The following is a 15,185-nucleotide window of genomic DNA, read 5'->3' as shown; positions in this document are numbered from 1 at the left end:
GTGGCTTTAATATTTTCTGATTTATGTTTTATCAGTTTAATTGATTGCATTTGCTCCAAACACTTCAAATGTTGCCTATTGAAATTTCATATAAACAATATTTTTAACTTCTTAATCCTAAATAACATAGCCAAATGATGATAATAAGTAAGGAAGAAGAACTGAAAATATAGATAAACTAAAGACCCAAAGAATAAATGGGAAAGAAAATGTATACCCATTGCTGAATCTCAACATTCAGTGATTCAGGAGATTCATTGCCAATTGTATAAGAGTTTCCTAAGAATTATTTACATGTGCTCTTATTCTAAAGACAATTTTGACATTATAATTTTTGCCAAAAATATGATGATGATGATGATCATGGAGTTGTTTTTCTTAACCTGTAGTGCACCCTACATTTAGGAAACCATAAAGTCAGCTTCTTTATCTGCTTTCAATGTAGTGAAAAGCAGTCCATATGTTAGTGTCACTGAAGAAAATACCCCTTATCTACCTTCTGTTTTTGTTTTCCCTGGAGAATTTTGATGATATTAGGCTGAGGAATTCATGCAATCAATGACTTTACAAGAAATTCACAGTTACAGTTTGTGAAACTTGCATGTGTCTATAAAGAAATATAAGATACTGTCTCAGGTTTGATGTGTTTTCCCATAAGCCTTTTAATTTTTACTAGTTACATATTGCAAATGTGTTTTCCGATTCTTTTATCACCCAAAGTGCCTATTAAAGGTGCTTTGAAATCCCGTAATCCATTTTTCTTCAAAAGATGAAGTAATGAATGGACGATTGAATTAATAAATGTGAATTATATTTATATCAAAATTTACAAAGTTCTGTTTACCCTAGGAGGAGGAAATGATTTGTTGGAACATGAATTTTTTTTCAAAGTACTGGAAATTCAAGTAGCTTATCTTAGACCATATGTTTTAGCCTTTAACTTCAATATTCTATTCATAGTAAGACAGTTTGGAGACTTCTACTGGCTTTACATAAAATGGGGATGATGACGATAACAATGATGATGATAGTAATACTGATAATAAGCCAAAACAGCAATAGAAAATGGCTTCATAATTCCTTTTTAATTTCCCAGAAATGTATTACTATGAGAAAAAAAAATGTGTGGTCATATCTAGTAGAGTTTATCACTTCATTCCACTTTGCCTTAAACTAAATTGTATGAGGAAAAAGTTTCATTGGATTTGGCAATTATAAAATTATTGAAAACTATTTCAAGGAAACATTAGAAAGTGGAGATAGGCCAAGAATTACTTATCTTCTTTTTAAGCCAATGTCAGGAATTTGAAAACAGAGTAAGAGAGAATAGTCAGCACTTTGACTACACTCTTTACCTTGATAATATTCCTCTAATAATCTATGTTGGGAAAGTAAAACATTTCCGATTAGTAAGAGTTAAATTACTAAACACACCGACAATCCACTTTTGTAATCAATGTACATTTTAAATCACATTTTGCTAATGTTGCTGGGCAACTTAAGGGGATATGGAAAACACATAACATTGATCCATTCATTGCCTGAAATTGGCAAATAGGTGTGGACCAGAAAAATGTTAAGTATTTACTACTGAGTCTGTAAGAGTGTAATTTAACTGTTTGCTGTTTGTGGGCAGAGAAGAAAGTGAAGCTCCTAAGCACCTGATAGGGTCCTTCCTCTGACAGTAAAGGAAGCCTCCTTCCTCTTACATTTGAAGATAATTTCTCGACAATGAATAGGATTTTACCCTCTCTTGCCAAGTAAACATTGGCTCCTACATTTGTCCCCTCTCTTCTTCCTCACCACTTTTCCCCCTTCTGTCTGGACAAATATCCCCAGAATGAAACACAATCTCTATAAATCTCCCTCCTTAAAAGAAACAAATGAAACTCCCTTTTACCCACATATCCAACTACTGGCCCATTTCTTTTCTTCAGATTGGAAGGTTTTCTTACTATTTTTACTTCTATGACAATGGTTAAACAAAAGAAGTGGTCTTATTTTTAAATAATACTTTATGTGTTCTTTGTTTAAAATATTGTTTAGGAGGACCTTTTATCTACAACTGTGTATTTACAGATAAAAAAAGTGTGTTTTTTTTTCTCCTCTTAATAGTATGGCAGCTGTTGTAATCCAGTCATACTGGCGTGGTTACCTCATGCGCAGACAGATTCATTTCTCCACAAGGCTACATACTGCTGCAACAGAAGGCCTGCCAAATTCTTCCATCAAGAATCAGACTATTTTAAAGAAAGGAAAAAGAGAAAATATTGTCAATATCCAAAAACAGAGGGAGAAGGCTGCTATTCTTATTCAGGTTAATTTCAATCTTTTGGTAACATAGTTACAAAAGATATATTAGTTGTCTTTCATGTTTATTCTGTATTAAAAATAACCTCCAAATCTCAGTGATTACAGTTATGTAGATTTATTTCTTATTCAAGTGACATGTTGGCTGCAGGTTAGCTGCAGGTTAGCTGTGGGTTGGCTGTGGCTCTGCTTGATATCTGGATTGAAGGAATAAGCCTTAAATACAAAATACCATTTGCATGACTGAGGGTCAAGCTGGACCACACAACCATATTTAAAACTTCTCATCAAGGCAGGATATGGTGGCTCAAGCCTGTAATACCAGCACTTTGGGAGGCCAAGGCAGGAGGATTGCTTGAAGCCAGGAGTTCGAAATCAGCCTGGCCCAGAAAGCGAGACTCCATATCTACAAAAAATACAAAAATTAGGTGGGTGTGGTGGTGCACACCTGTAGTCCTAGCTACTTGGGAGGCTGAGGCAGGAGGATTGCTTGAGCTCAGGAGTGTGAGGTTGCAGTGAGCTATGATCATACCACTGCACACTAGCCTGGGTATTGAGTGAGACCTTGTCTCAAAAACCAACAACAACAGCTTCTCATCAAGTATGTCATTTGTCACATCTGCTAACATTTGATTAGCCAAAGCAGGTCTTACTTGGCCTTGATAGCTATTTCTGTATGTTTGAAAATCTACCAAAATAATTGCTAAAGTTTTTCAAATATTTCATTTAAAAATTTAGAAAGCAAAAAATTAATAGACTTGACTCAGTCTCACCAAGACCAGGGTTTTTTGTTTGTTTGTTTTAGCAGTATAAAACATTACCATTTATTATTGTAAAATTTTTGTAACTCAGAAGTCTGAGCACAACATGGATGGATTTTCTGCTCAGTGTCTCACCAGTCTGATATCAAAGTGTTGACTGGGGCCTTAGATCTCATCTAGGGCTTGGGTCCTCTTCCAGTCCAACTTGTTGCTGGAAGAGCTCATTTGCTCACAGCTGTAAGACTGAGGTTCCCAGTTTCCTTCTTTCTGTTGTCCAGGAACTTCTCTCAACTCTTAGATGCCACTGGCAGTACCTTACGAATTGGTCCCCACAGGCAGTTCACAAAGTATATTCCAAGACCAGATTTTAAAATGAAGTTCATGTTGATCACACTCATTTTTAAAAGTTTATTTACTCATCAAATTTTTTTAGAAGGTATGATTTGTCAGGAATTATTCTAAGCTCAGGAAATAAAACTTAAAATCAACAAGATTCCTACCTTCATGAAATTTATATCCTGGTGGAGGATGCAATATAAACTAAATAAAATAAGATCTGTAGAAATTCATGGTATTGTACCTAAGTTAAATGATAGTAATTAAACAAAATTTAGCATTTCCCTTTATTCATCCAGCAAATATTTCTTGCTACAAAAATCTTTGTAGCTTACATTCTGTTGGAATATGCAGTTCATAAATATGTTAGCTATGAGAAATATGCTGGGTGAAAATATAAAGCAGGCAAAGTGGGATGGGAGTATCAAAGAAAAGTTTATCATTTTAGATAGGATGAATGTGTAAGACCAGGAAATGTGACACTGGAGAGAGACTTAGCCATTCGATATCTGTGGGAAGAATATTCGAGGCAAAGGAACATCAGATTCTAAGGCCACGATTTAGTAGCCTACTCACAGTGTTTAGGAAGTAGCAAGAGGCCAGTGTGACTAGAGAGTGATGAAAAGGAGCAAAGTAGGATTTATAAGTCAAAGATCTTATATGATATGGAAAGACATTGGTGGAATTTGAACAGTGGATTGAGGTGGTCAAGTTTACTCTGTGTCACAATTATACTGTAAGAGGACAGAGGCAGAAAAAGCCAAATCAGTTAGCATCCTATTACAGTAAACCAGGCAAGAGATAACGTTGGCATGGACCCTAGTATCAGCAGCAGAGGTGGTAAGAATATCACATTCCAGAATATATGTTGATTTTATCTTGAGAGCAAATACATGAGAGATAGAGAGGAATCAGGAAGGTCTCCAAGGTATTCTGGAAGAGCAACTGGAAAAATGGCCTTAAAATTCAGAAAAAAAGAAATTACCCTTCCTCTCAAGTTCTCAGCTCTTAATATTAAAGACATAGCTTTCAAGAGAAACACCTTTGCTGAGTTGCTAATCAAGGTATCCAGTATTTCCGTTTACTTAATTTGTCTATACTGTACTCCTCCTGAGAACAGTGCATAGGCAAAGCTGTTTTTGTTACCTGATAGAGGTGGGGGTGAGGAGACAGCAATTGATTCAAGGAAACTCTGAGAAAAAATAAAAAGAAACTTCACTTACTATCTCCAAATGTTATTTTGCTACCTAAGGAATGTAGACGCCATGCATCCAAACTCCCGCCTGTCATTCGTGGATGAACAATACATTTTTCAGCATTGATAGTAAACAACTATTCAACTTTTGCTTCATTCCTCTCAATAAAGAGAAGGTTCATTACCTTATGAGTAGTCTAGTTGTGACTGATATCTCTGTTGTGAGTTCTTTAGTTGAGCTTCTTTGTATCAGTAACAAAAGGAAGCATCATTCAGTCTGTCTTTGTAACTTAATATATATTAAGTCTCTTTTGTACATCCTATTCTCTTATCATTGAAGTGAACTCCATTTTCACATCTGCTGGGAACAATCATCTAGCTTCTTAAATGACTCATCTTAAAATATGAATTTTAGACTGCCTAAACATTCTGAGGGAGTACAGTGTGATATAGCAGAAGCAGCCAGGGCTTAAGAAGGATCAAAATGAAAGGTTTTGTGAAAGATATGCCAGAGACTGCTCTCTGTTCACCAAAACCACATTCTTCTCTTCTTCCTGGCATAGAGCCAGACTAGATTTCCAAGCTTTCCTTGCAACTGAGCTGTCAAGAGTTCTCGTCATTAGAATGTGAATGATAGGCTGGGCGCAGTGGCTCATGCCTGTGATCTCAACACTTTGAGAGGCCGAGGTGGGTGGATCACTTGAGGTCCAGAGTTCGAGACCAGTCTGGCCAACGTGGTGAAACCCCCATCTCTACTAAAAAAAAAAAAAAAAAAAAAAAAAATTAGCCAGGCATCGTGGCAGGTGCCTGTAAACTACTTGGGAGGCTGAGACATGAGAATCTCTTGAACCCAGAGGGGAAGGAGGTTGCAGTGAGCCGAGATCACACCACTGCACTCCAGCCTGGGCAACAGAGTGAGATTTTGTCTCAAAAAAAAAAAAAAAAGAATGTCAATGGTAGATTTGTGCATATCACTTTCAGATCTACCCCATAAAATCTCCCACAGACACTCCTTCATTTCATTTTCCCTTTCTGATTGGCTGAAATGGAGACAGCCTCTGGTGCATCCTTGTTGGGACTGAAGAGTGCAAAGTCTGGCTACCCGAGTCACCTCATGTTAAAGTGCTGTCCCATTGGCTTGTTTACTCTCAGTGTTTGTTATGTGATGAAGAGATAAACTCTTGTTTTTGGATTATTATGCATTTTTACTCTGTTATAGCACTTACCCTACCCCACTTAAAGGATATGAGCTACGCCTTAAGAAATAGTAGGACTCAATGTAGATAGGTAAGAGATAGGAATTCCACGCATAAAGGACAGTGTAAGTAAAATAACATAGGATTTCATGTTACTAGAATGACAGTAAGCTTCAGCACAACAAGAATACCATAAGAACTAGAATCTTAAGAGAATGTAGGGATAACATGGTTAGAGATGTGTGAAGTTTCAACAAGGAGCAAGTATATAGTATGCTATGGGGGGTAGGAGTTGATGATAGTTGGAGAACAAAAAGATGTTAGATATGTCCAGTGGAGACTTGTCAGGCCAGAGAATTGATTTGAATGTATGAGAAAGAGAGATGAGTTAATCACAGATAGATTACTAGGATAAAAATGTGACTTAGTCAGAAATAAGTAAGTTAGAAGAAGAATCTGAACATTACTTACCCACATGTTTACATGACCATTATTTCTGATAAACTAAACAGAGATGGCTGGGTCCTGAATTTCTGACCCTAAGCAGATTCATGAGGGAGATATAGATCTATCTCTCTGTGTGACACAGCAGAAAACACACATGCTATGTATTTTATAGTCTGGAGCTTCGCAGAAGCCCTGACCCTGATGATTTGAGCAGGATCCATTTTGAGCCACAGTCAATCAATCCTTTGGCTCATGTCACTTAGCGCTGGATTAAAGGTTACCCTTGCCAGCTTCTTTATACTAGGTCTCCACTCAATCTTGATATCATTATGTTGATATTTTAAAAAAGGGAGGAAGGTAGGTAAAAAAAAAGATAAGATGACCTTAGGAAAAAAGATAATCAAGAGAAAGACAGCATGTTTCCCTGATTCTTGGAACCTTTCCAGGACAGGGTTGCGGAGGAAGGGATATGCAGGGTACCGCCCTAGCAGGAAGAAGCCACTTGGCCCATTTGCCATGTTAGGGAGAAGGCATTCTGAAAGAAAGCAAGTAACCAAGAGAGCATAAATACCCAGATATGAAAATGTAAGGCTGGGCCTGGTGGAGCACACCTGTAGTCTCAGCACTTCTGGAGGCCAAGTTGGACAGATTGCTTGAGCTCGGGAGTTCAATACCAGCCTGGGCAACATGGCAAAACCCTATCTCTACAAAAAATACAAAAATTAACTGGGTGGCATGTACCTGTAGTTTCAGCTACTCAGGAGGTTGTGGTGGGGGATCTCTTGAGCCCAGATGGTCAAGGCTACAGTGAGCCAGGATTGCACCACTGCATTCCAGCCTGAGTGAAAGAGTGAGACCCTGTCTCAAAAAAATAAAAAAATAAATAAAATAAAATAGAAATAAAAATAATTTTTAAAAATCCCAAAATGAAAGAGGTAAAAGAAAAATAGTGTTATTTATCTCTGTGGTAGCTTGCATGCACTAGTCATCCAGACTATGTGACATGCCAATCATAAAGAGGGCAAAGAGCTGATGGTATGCTCCATAATGGGTAAGTTAAAAAGAGTAAAAAAGTTAGAGGTAAATATCATTAAAATTAATCAACTGTATTTTTTAACATTTTACAATGTTAAATATCACATGATTTTCTTATTTGTTAAACTAAGTGAATAAAGTTGTTAGAAATAAAGCATCAAGGAAATTGGGGGAAATACATTTATTGAGTTCAAATTATGTGATAATCACATGCTTATCATTGTGTTTAAATTTTCTAGTTTAATCTACATGGCAATCCTATATGATTTTTTATATTTTTCCTTTACAAATAATTTTAACCTTTCTTGAAAATATTGATAACAATCATAATTTGAGTTAGAATTTTGTAGGTTGGATAAAAAGAAAGATGTATCAGTAAAAAGTAGAAAAACATAGTTTAGGCAATAAATAGACTAGATAACATAGCCCCTCCTGGAGTCTCAAACCTACTGCACACTTTCCTGGAAAAGAGATCTCAGTATGTATAAATGGAATCCGAAACTTGACACATAAGCAACAGCAAAATAAATTGTAATTCTTCCGAGGGTGTGACAATATATTTCTTACTTCTCCTGTGGTGAGGTTGCCTTGGAGAAAGCTATAAAGGAGGCTGCTGAAATAGATGGTGAGGTTTGATTGAAACAAGTTTCTTCCAGGAAGATAAAGTGGCACTGGGGGTAGACAGAGTGGATATGTTTCAGGGTTTGAAAAGGATAATTGAATTTTCAAGCCAGCATGTTGGATGGGTAAAGGAGTAGAGTTATGAGGAACTAGCCTCTTTGACAGTGCTCTCTCTCCACTCAGAAAGTAGGGTAGGTAACTATACCTATTCCTAGAAGCCTGAGCTTCTCACAGCTTTTTGGGAAGAAGGAAGGTAACATTGAATGACTCAAGCATTTATCACAGGCTCGAAAAGAAAATCTCTACTATACTGTATCAGAGAAATCAGGCTATTAATAAGCATAATTAAGGACTGGGTTCATCACTTCTAAAAAGCTTATAAATTCCAATACAGTAGTATCACTAAGACACAGTATGCCCATCTGTATCAGCATCTTCCAACTCCTGCTCAGGACCACAGTCTCAAGACTGTTGGCAGCAGTAGAAGCTATAGCACAGCTTCTGATTTGAGTAGTGCAAGACCAGTTGGCCACAGAATGAGGGTGCAAGAATGCATAGAAAACAGCAGTTGTAGGCCACTGCAGAAGTCTTGCTCTACTGAGCTTAAGCCAGAACAAGGGTATAAGGAGTAACATTCTGGCTATTAATTTTGGCTGCTGATGGTATATTTAGGCTGGCAGCTCATAGGCTCTATTATGCACATATATTCAAATGTTAAATACACAGTGGGAGGTCCTTAGGATACCCTATTTAAAATAGCAATACCTCCCCAATGCTCCTCATCTCTTGTGATTGTTATTTTTTCCATAGCATTTATTTAGCATACAGTCTAGTTCCCTTATGTATTTTATTTTCAGTCTCAGTCCCCTTTAAAATGGGAAGTCCATGCTTAGAGATTTTTTTGTCTGTTTTAGTCACTGCTATGTCATGTGTGCCTTGTATATAATAGACATTCAGTAAATTTTGAAAATCATGCTACTTATTTACCCTCCTTGATTTGTATGGGGTGGGCTCCATGGAAGAATACTGTTCCTTTGCATTTCCATCAAGAATCGTGATTATATCCTTAATCATTGGAAATTATGAATGACAACCAGCAAAAGAAGCTTGTAAGGTCACGTGAAGCTTGATTTCTGACTTTATGTAATTTTACTGATTGTAAGAAAAAAGATAAGTGCACTATCTGTGACTTTCTAAACATTTAGTTACAAAACATTTCAAAGGTACAGAGAAGACCCAAGACCCCATATGCCTACCTTCAACATGAGTTGAACTACTGGTCAATATTGACTCTTTTAAAACCAATTCACATCTCCCTCCTCATCACTAGATTATTTGAAATAAATTATTTCTTTCATAAATATTTTAGCATGAATTTCTATAATTTAAGCAATTATATTGCTTTGAATATAATTGCAATACATTACAAACCTTAAAAATAACAATTATTTTTCACTATCACCAAATATCATATCAGTATTACAAATTCCTGTAGCATTTAATACATCTTTGTTTGCAGATTTTTCTTAATCAAAATACAAGTCATCACTCAAACTTTTATATGTTAAGTCTTATTATATAGCAACTCCCTTCTTTTTCTTGCAATTTATTTATTGAAGTAACCAGGTCATTTGTCCTATAGGGTTTTCCAATTTCTGAATTTTGGCCAAATGCATCCTCATGACATCATTTAACATGTTTATCATCTCCTTGTTTTCTGTAAATTGATAGTAAGATCTACTGTTTGTTCTGATTCAGGTTTGCTTTTTAGCAAGAATATTTCATAGGTGGTGGTTGTATTACAAAAATGAGATACATAGTATCTGGTTGCCTCTCTTCCAGGAATATTACTGGCCATTGGTAAACATTGCCTAGATCAATTATTGTATTAATGGTTTGCACAATGGTGATACTTTCTATCTACTATTCTTTATTAACCAAAGTATGTAAAAATACAAAAAAAAACTTTATTTAACTAGTTATCCTAAGGTACAGTTCAAATTAGAAAGGCAAGTTAAAGGCTTGATATTAATAATTTTCCTTAATTTACCAATTTTTAGATTAATGAGGTCTCCTAGCATCCTCCAAAGGTCACCAAAATGGGTACTATGATAATAAACACAAATTTTAAATATATATGTTTGATTTCATTGCAGTTAGTATTATTATTGCTGCTTAAATGGTGGTCTTTTATTTGGCGAATGGTAGTCTCATCAAGTTCACTTTCTGCTACAATTTAGTAGTCTTTAAAATTGTCCTTGCTTTCTAATGTGACACAATGTTCCAGGTTCATTTGGCATACATTTTACCCCAGGCCTAGAATCAGTCATTTGTCTAAAGATCCTTGGTTTCTTTAATGGAAATGACATATAGAGCACCCCATCTGGATTTTAGAAATACTTGTTTCTACTGGTATGGTCATTATTTACATAATGTACATTCAGTGTACTTAGTTTGCAAATAGATATTTTTAGGAAAAAAATATACCATGGGTACATATTGATGTTTTGAAATTATAGTTAGGACTATAGGATTTTTACTTATTTAATTGTATATTTACATCTCTTTTCTTCTATAGAAAATCCTGTTTTTTACTGACATTATCATAATTGTGTTTTTTACTCCTCTCCCTCACTCCTCCAACCTGTGTGTACATGTGTATGTGTATGTGGGTGTGTACACACACATACGTATACAGTGGGAAAAAAGACCACACAAATGAGAAAAAAATGGGCTACTCAGAATATATGCTAGTGAGGGAGTCAGCCATCATCACTCGCCTTTGGCATAGACCCCAAAACATGGAAGGGAGTGGGAAAGCTTTTAGTAGAAAAGGGGAACGCTTCAGGTATGCTCTATTGGAGGTTGTTGGCATGGGAAAAGTGGGTAGAGAGAGACTAGAAGTAGAGCATCTTATGTGATCGGTTTGGGAAGCATATTTTGCTTTCTCTGGTTGTTCCTGAGTTAGAAGCACAGTAAAAAACAAGGAAGCTGGGTCATTGATCAAGTTTTGGCCATTCTTGGCTAATTGCTGCAGAGATTGTCACTTAGCATCCTGGATTATTTGCTGCAGAGATTATGGTTTGGCTTCCTAGGCTGGCTGTTAACAAAGGTTGTGGGTGACTGCTATTGCCATAGAGGGTCTCACCATTTTGTATATTTCACTTTGCTCTCTGTCTCTTTCTGCGTATATATATTTCAGAATGAAAATACCGATCTCATTACTAACAATATGACTACTGAAAACCATTTTAAAATCTCTTTTGTGGCCAAATTTGTCTTTTGAGTATATTTCACCTGGGGGTAGCCAAATAAATCTATTTTAAGTCACTTTAAATAACATGTATGGTTATTCTACAGCATGAAACATTTTTTATGTTTTAGATATTTCTTTCTATTTCATATTTACTTAATTTGTTTCACAATTCTCTTAAGCATGTGCATAGTTTGAAAGTCAAATCCAAGCAGGATATATTTAGAGAAGTCTGGCTTCTATTGCTATACATTCTACCCTGTTTTATGCCTTTTATAGGTAACCATTTTTAAAGTTAATTTTATAATTCGAGCTTTTTAAAATTTATATATATACATATATACTTCAATATATGTGTTAATGTAATGTATATATTTATACACAGTTTTTCATAGCTAAACAGTAACATGAAAAACACTCATTTCTCCCTTGGTTTTTACACAACGTATTCTGAAGCTCATTTCACAGAAGCATAAATATATTCTTTATATTTATAAATATAAAGATATTCATTTTTTATAAGCTACATTGTACTTGGAGTTATAGTTAGGAAAGCTCATCCTACTCCAGGATTATTGAGGAATCTGAATGTTTTAAATTTTGTTATTTTATGCTTAATTTATTTAAAAATGAAATTAGTTCATCGTTATAGGCCATAATACTCCCCGTATAATATAGCCATTTATATATGTTGATGTTTTCTTAATTGTGCTTTATTTTATACATAATCATTTGAACATTAGCAAAATGGGTTTTCCTTTGTATCTCTTTCTTCTTAGTGTAGAATGGGTCCTGGAGGAATTGTAAGATAATTGATTGGCTGACCTACATGTGCAGTTGAGGGAATTTTAAAGATTCTTTTTTGCTTACTACAAGGAAAGTCTCCTGAGATTCAGAACTTTAGACATATGTCGTCATTTAATTTATCTTTCAGTTTTAAGTGTCACATGAAGTTCAGAAAACAGATTATTGTGTCATTAAACTTAGATCTAAGATGTTTTATCTTCCTAATGGGATAACACAGATAATCTGGTTTAGGGTTTGATCTATAACTTTGTATAACATACTTTACATTTTTGTTTAGGCAGTTTGGAAGGGCTTTATTTTGCGAAAGAAACTGACAACAGCTCTAGAGGCTATTAAGAATGAAGAATCCGATGAAGAATACAGAGAAATAGATTTAGAGGATTTTACATTTGATGAAGTAAGTACGAGCTACAGTATATAAATATTGGTTTTAAAATATGTTTAGTGTACTATTTTGAAGATAAACCAGTTTCTAAGGTGTTTATCCTATTAACATTGTTACAGACTTTTTTCCTAACATTGAGAAACTTTTCCTAACATCACCTTCTTTTATCCTACAAGTTTGTATAGTGTGCAAAGGTGGCAGCAAAATACAAGAGTGTCTTTGTGCCCTTCAACCATATTCTCCAGTTATCAAAATTAGGGAATTAACATTGATGTAATACTATGATCTAATCAACCTTATCAAATTTGTGAGTAGTCTTACTAATGCCCTATATTTAGTCTGAGATCTAATCCAGAATCATAAGTTGCATTTAGTTGTCATTTTCCGTAGTCTCCTTTAAACTGGAATAGTTCCTTATCTTTTCTCTGTATTTTACAAATTTAATACCTGTAAAGACTACTGAAAATTATTTTGTAGAATATCTCTGAAATTGTGTTTGTTATACAGTTTCTTCTCATTGTATTCAGGTTATGTATTTTTGGTGAGAATACAACAGAGGTGATACTGTGTTCTTCTCAATGTATCACTGCAGGAAGGTGATGACGTTTCTCAGGACATAAAATTATCCTAAACTGCATTTGGCTTAGCTACACAGTTATAAATGCCCTGCCTTAAAACTTTTTTGTAAGTGGATGGGATATAAATTAATATAACTGTAAAGGTCATGATATAAAACAGATATTTTTAAATGCGGTAATTCCGTAATTTAAAAACACTTAAAATCTTTTATGCTAGAAAAAAGCCTATGTTAAACAAACATGAAACATACAAATTTCTCTTTATTTTCTTTCATCTACCTATATGACCATCATTTTTCCAAAGTTCTCCTTATCTTTTTAAAACCTGACCATGAAGTTTATACTCTGATCATTGTAATCTTGGTAGTCTTACGTAGCACATGTGTGAATGGAGTTCTAGTTAATTTTTTGCAGCACTTAGCCAAGGCTCATGAGAAGCGAACAAGGATATGATGGTGAGAGAGAAACCTATGAAGATTCAGTGGCTCATCACAGCAGTGGAACTTCTAGGAGTGTAATAAAGTGGTACATGTTGGCACTACCTCCAAAGTAAGGGATGGATTGTTGCTTCATGTAGTTTCCACCACTAAGAAGAATGAGTTGGTAAACCTCTTTAGGTTCTAGAGGCTGCATAGATCATTCTTGGGAATACTGCTTCAGGTTTAAAAAGGGCCCAGACAGAACAGGGAAGAGCTTTTCAGCAGGCCCATGCTATGTAACAAAAAGGGCATCAACTGTAGACATTCTGTTACTAAATCATTCAAAAATATATGTAAGAATACATTTATTGTATCTTAATGAGCTTCAAGATTCTCTTACCAGATGTCATCTCACAATAACTGGTCTAATTTATTTCTGGCCACTTTAATGTGTTGATAGGAAAATGAAATGGGAGTAATATCACCACATGTCCTAACTGCAAGAGGTAAATATAGTCTTATGGTTTCATGTGTACATATGTGACATATCAGTGAGAATTTTGATATTCAATTGTATGGTATTTTTCAGAATTCAGTTAGGAGACTTGAACTCTATTTTATATATTTTCTCAATTTTTTCTATCAAACGTAATTTACTGAAAGTCTCCAAATTTCATTGCAATACTGAATTATGAATTTGTGAAAATATTATCAACTAGGCTATGAAGATGAAGCTGTTGTAGAGACAGAACACTATTGCTCACATCTGAATTGTTTTCGTAGGCATAATCATACCTTAATCAAAAGGATGCACTTAAAAATTCAACATTATTCTATTAGGTTAGGAAACTGCTTTTTTGGAACATGCTGCTGATTAGCACGTTTCTAGAAATGTCAGCGTTAATATTTTTAGTTTGGATAGTATAATTGTAAAATCTACTATTATTTTGCACTCTCTCAAATCTTAAATGCTCAAATAAATTGAACTGTTTCTTTCTTCACATTCCTTATAAGGTCAGCTATTTATTCTCAGGAAAAAACTGTGTTTCTATTTCTATGTAATGAAAAAAAACTAGGTATCATGAAAACAATGTAAATGCTTTTAAAATACACTTATATGCAAAATCTTTCTGGCTTACTTTCTATTCTAAATTTATCTCCAGTGTTTTTCAAAACTGAATTTAATTTACCTTGTTTTTGAAAATATTGAGTAAATCGAAGCCTGCTTTCCCCACTTCAGTTTTCCATGACAAACCTCAGTATGGAAAATACTATTTCATAATGACTTGTATTAATGAGAAGTCAATTTCTGTTCTTTCTGATGTGTTAGTACTGACTATAATAAAATATTCAAAGCATTTTGGAATATCTGAAATAGCAAGAAACCATGGGGATTTTGTTCGTAGTGGTCTTGTACATTTTTAGTTGGATTTGTTCCTAAGTATATATAGAAATACAATTTATTTTTGTATATTGACCTCATCTTCAACCACTTTGCTGAAATCACCTATTAATTTTAATAGATTATCTGTCAAATATTTTGAATATACTATATACACAATCATATCACCTGAGAATGACAGTTTTCTCTTTTTTTCCAATTCTTATACCTGTTATTTATTTTTCTTGCCTTATTATCCTGATTACTACTTCCATTACAATGTTAAATAATGATGATATTAGCAAACGTCTTTTTCTAGTTCTTTGTCTCAGGGTGAAAGCTTTCAATATTTCACCACTAAGTAAGATGTTTCCTATAGGTTTCTTAGGGAAACTCTGTATGGTTTAAGGAAGTTAACTTCCTTAGAATCTTAGAGATTAAGATGCTGCTGCTGCTACTGA

General features: G+C 34.7%; 1 protein-coding gene across 1 annotated transcript in view; it reads left to right on the top strand.

Annotated features, from left to right (window-relative positions):
• The window catches only part of LRRIQ1 (leucine rich repeats and IQ motif containing 1), a 189,557-nt gene that overhangs the window by 78,524 nt on the left and 95,848 nt on the right, over window positions 1-15,185 (top strand). Inside the window, 2 exon segments of the mRNA XM_030819891.1 lie at window positions 2,116-2,317; window positions 12,239-12,358. Of these exon segments, the coding sequence (XP_030675751.1) occupies window positions 2,116-2,317; window positions 12,239-12,358 (322 nt within the window).

Source organism: Nomascus leucogenys, chromosome 10, assembly GCF_006542625.1.
Source record: "Nomascus leucogenys isolate Asia chromosome 10, Asia_NLE_v1, whole genome shotgun sequence".
Lineage (NCBI taxonomy): Eukaryota > Metazoa > Chordata > Mammalia > Primates > Hylobatidae > Nomascus > Nomascus leucogenys.
Note: the sequence above shows the minus strand (reverse complement) of the source record. Positions and strands in the feature narration are given on the sequence as shown.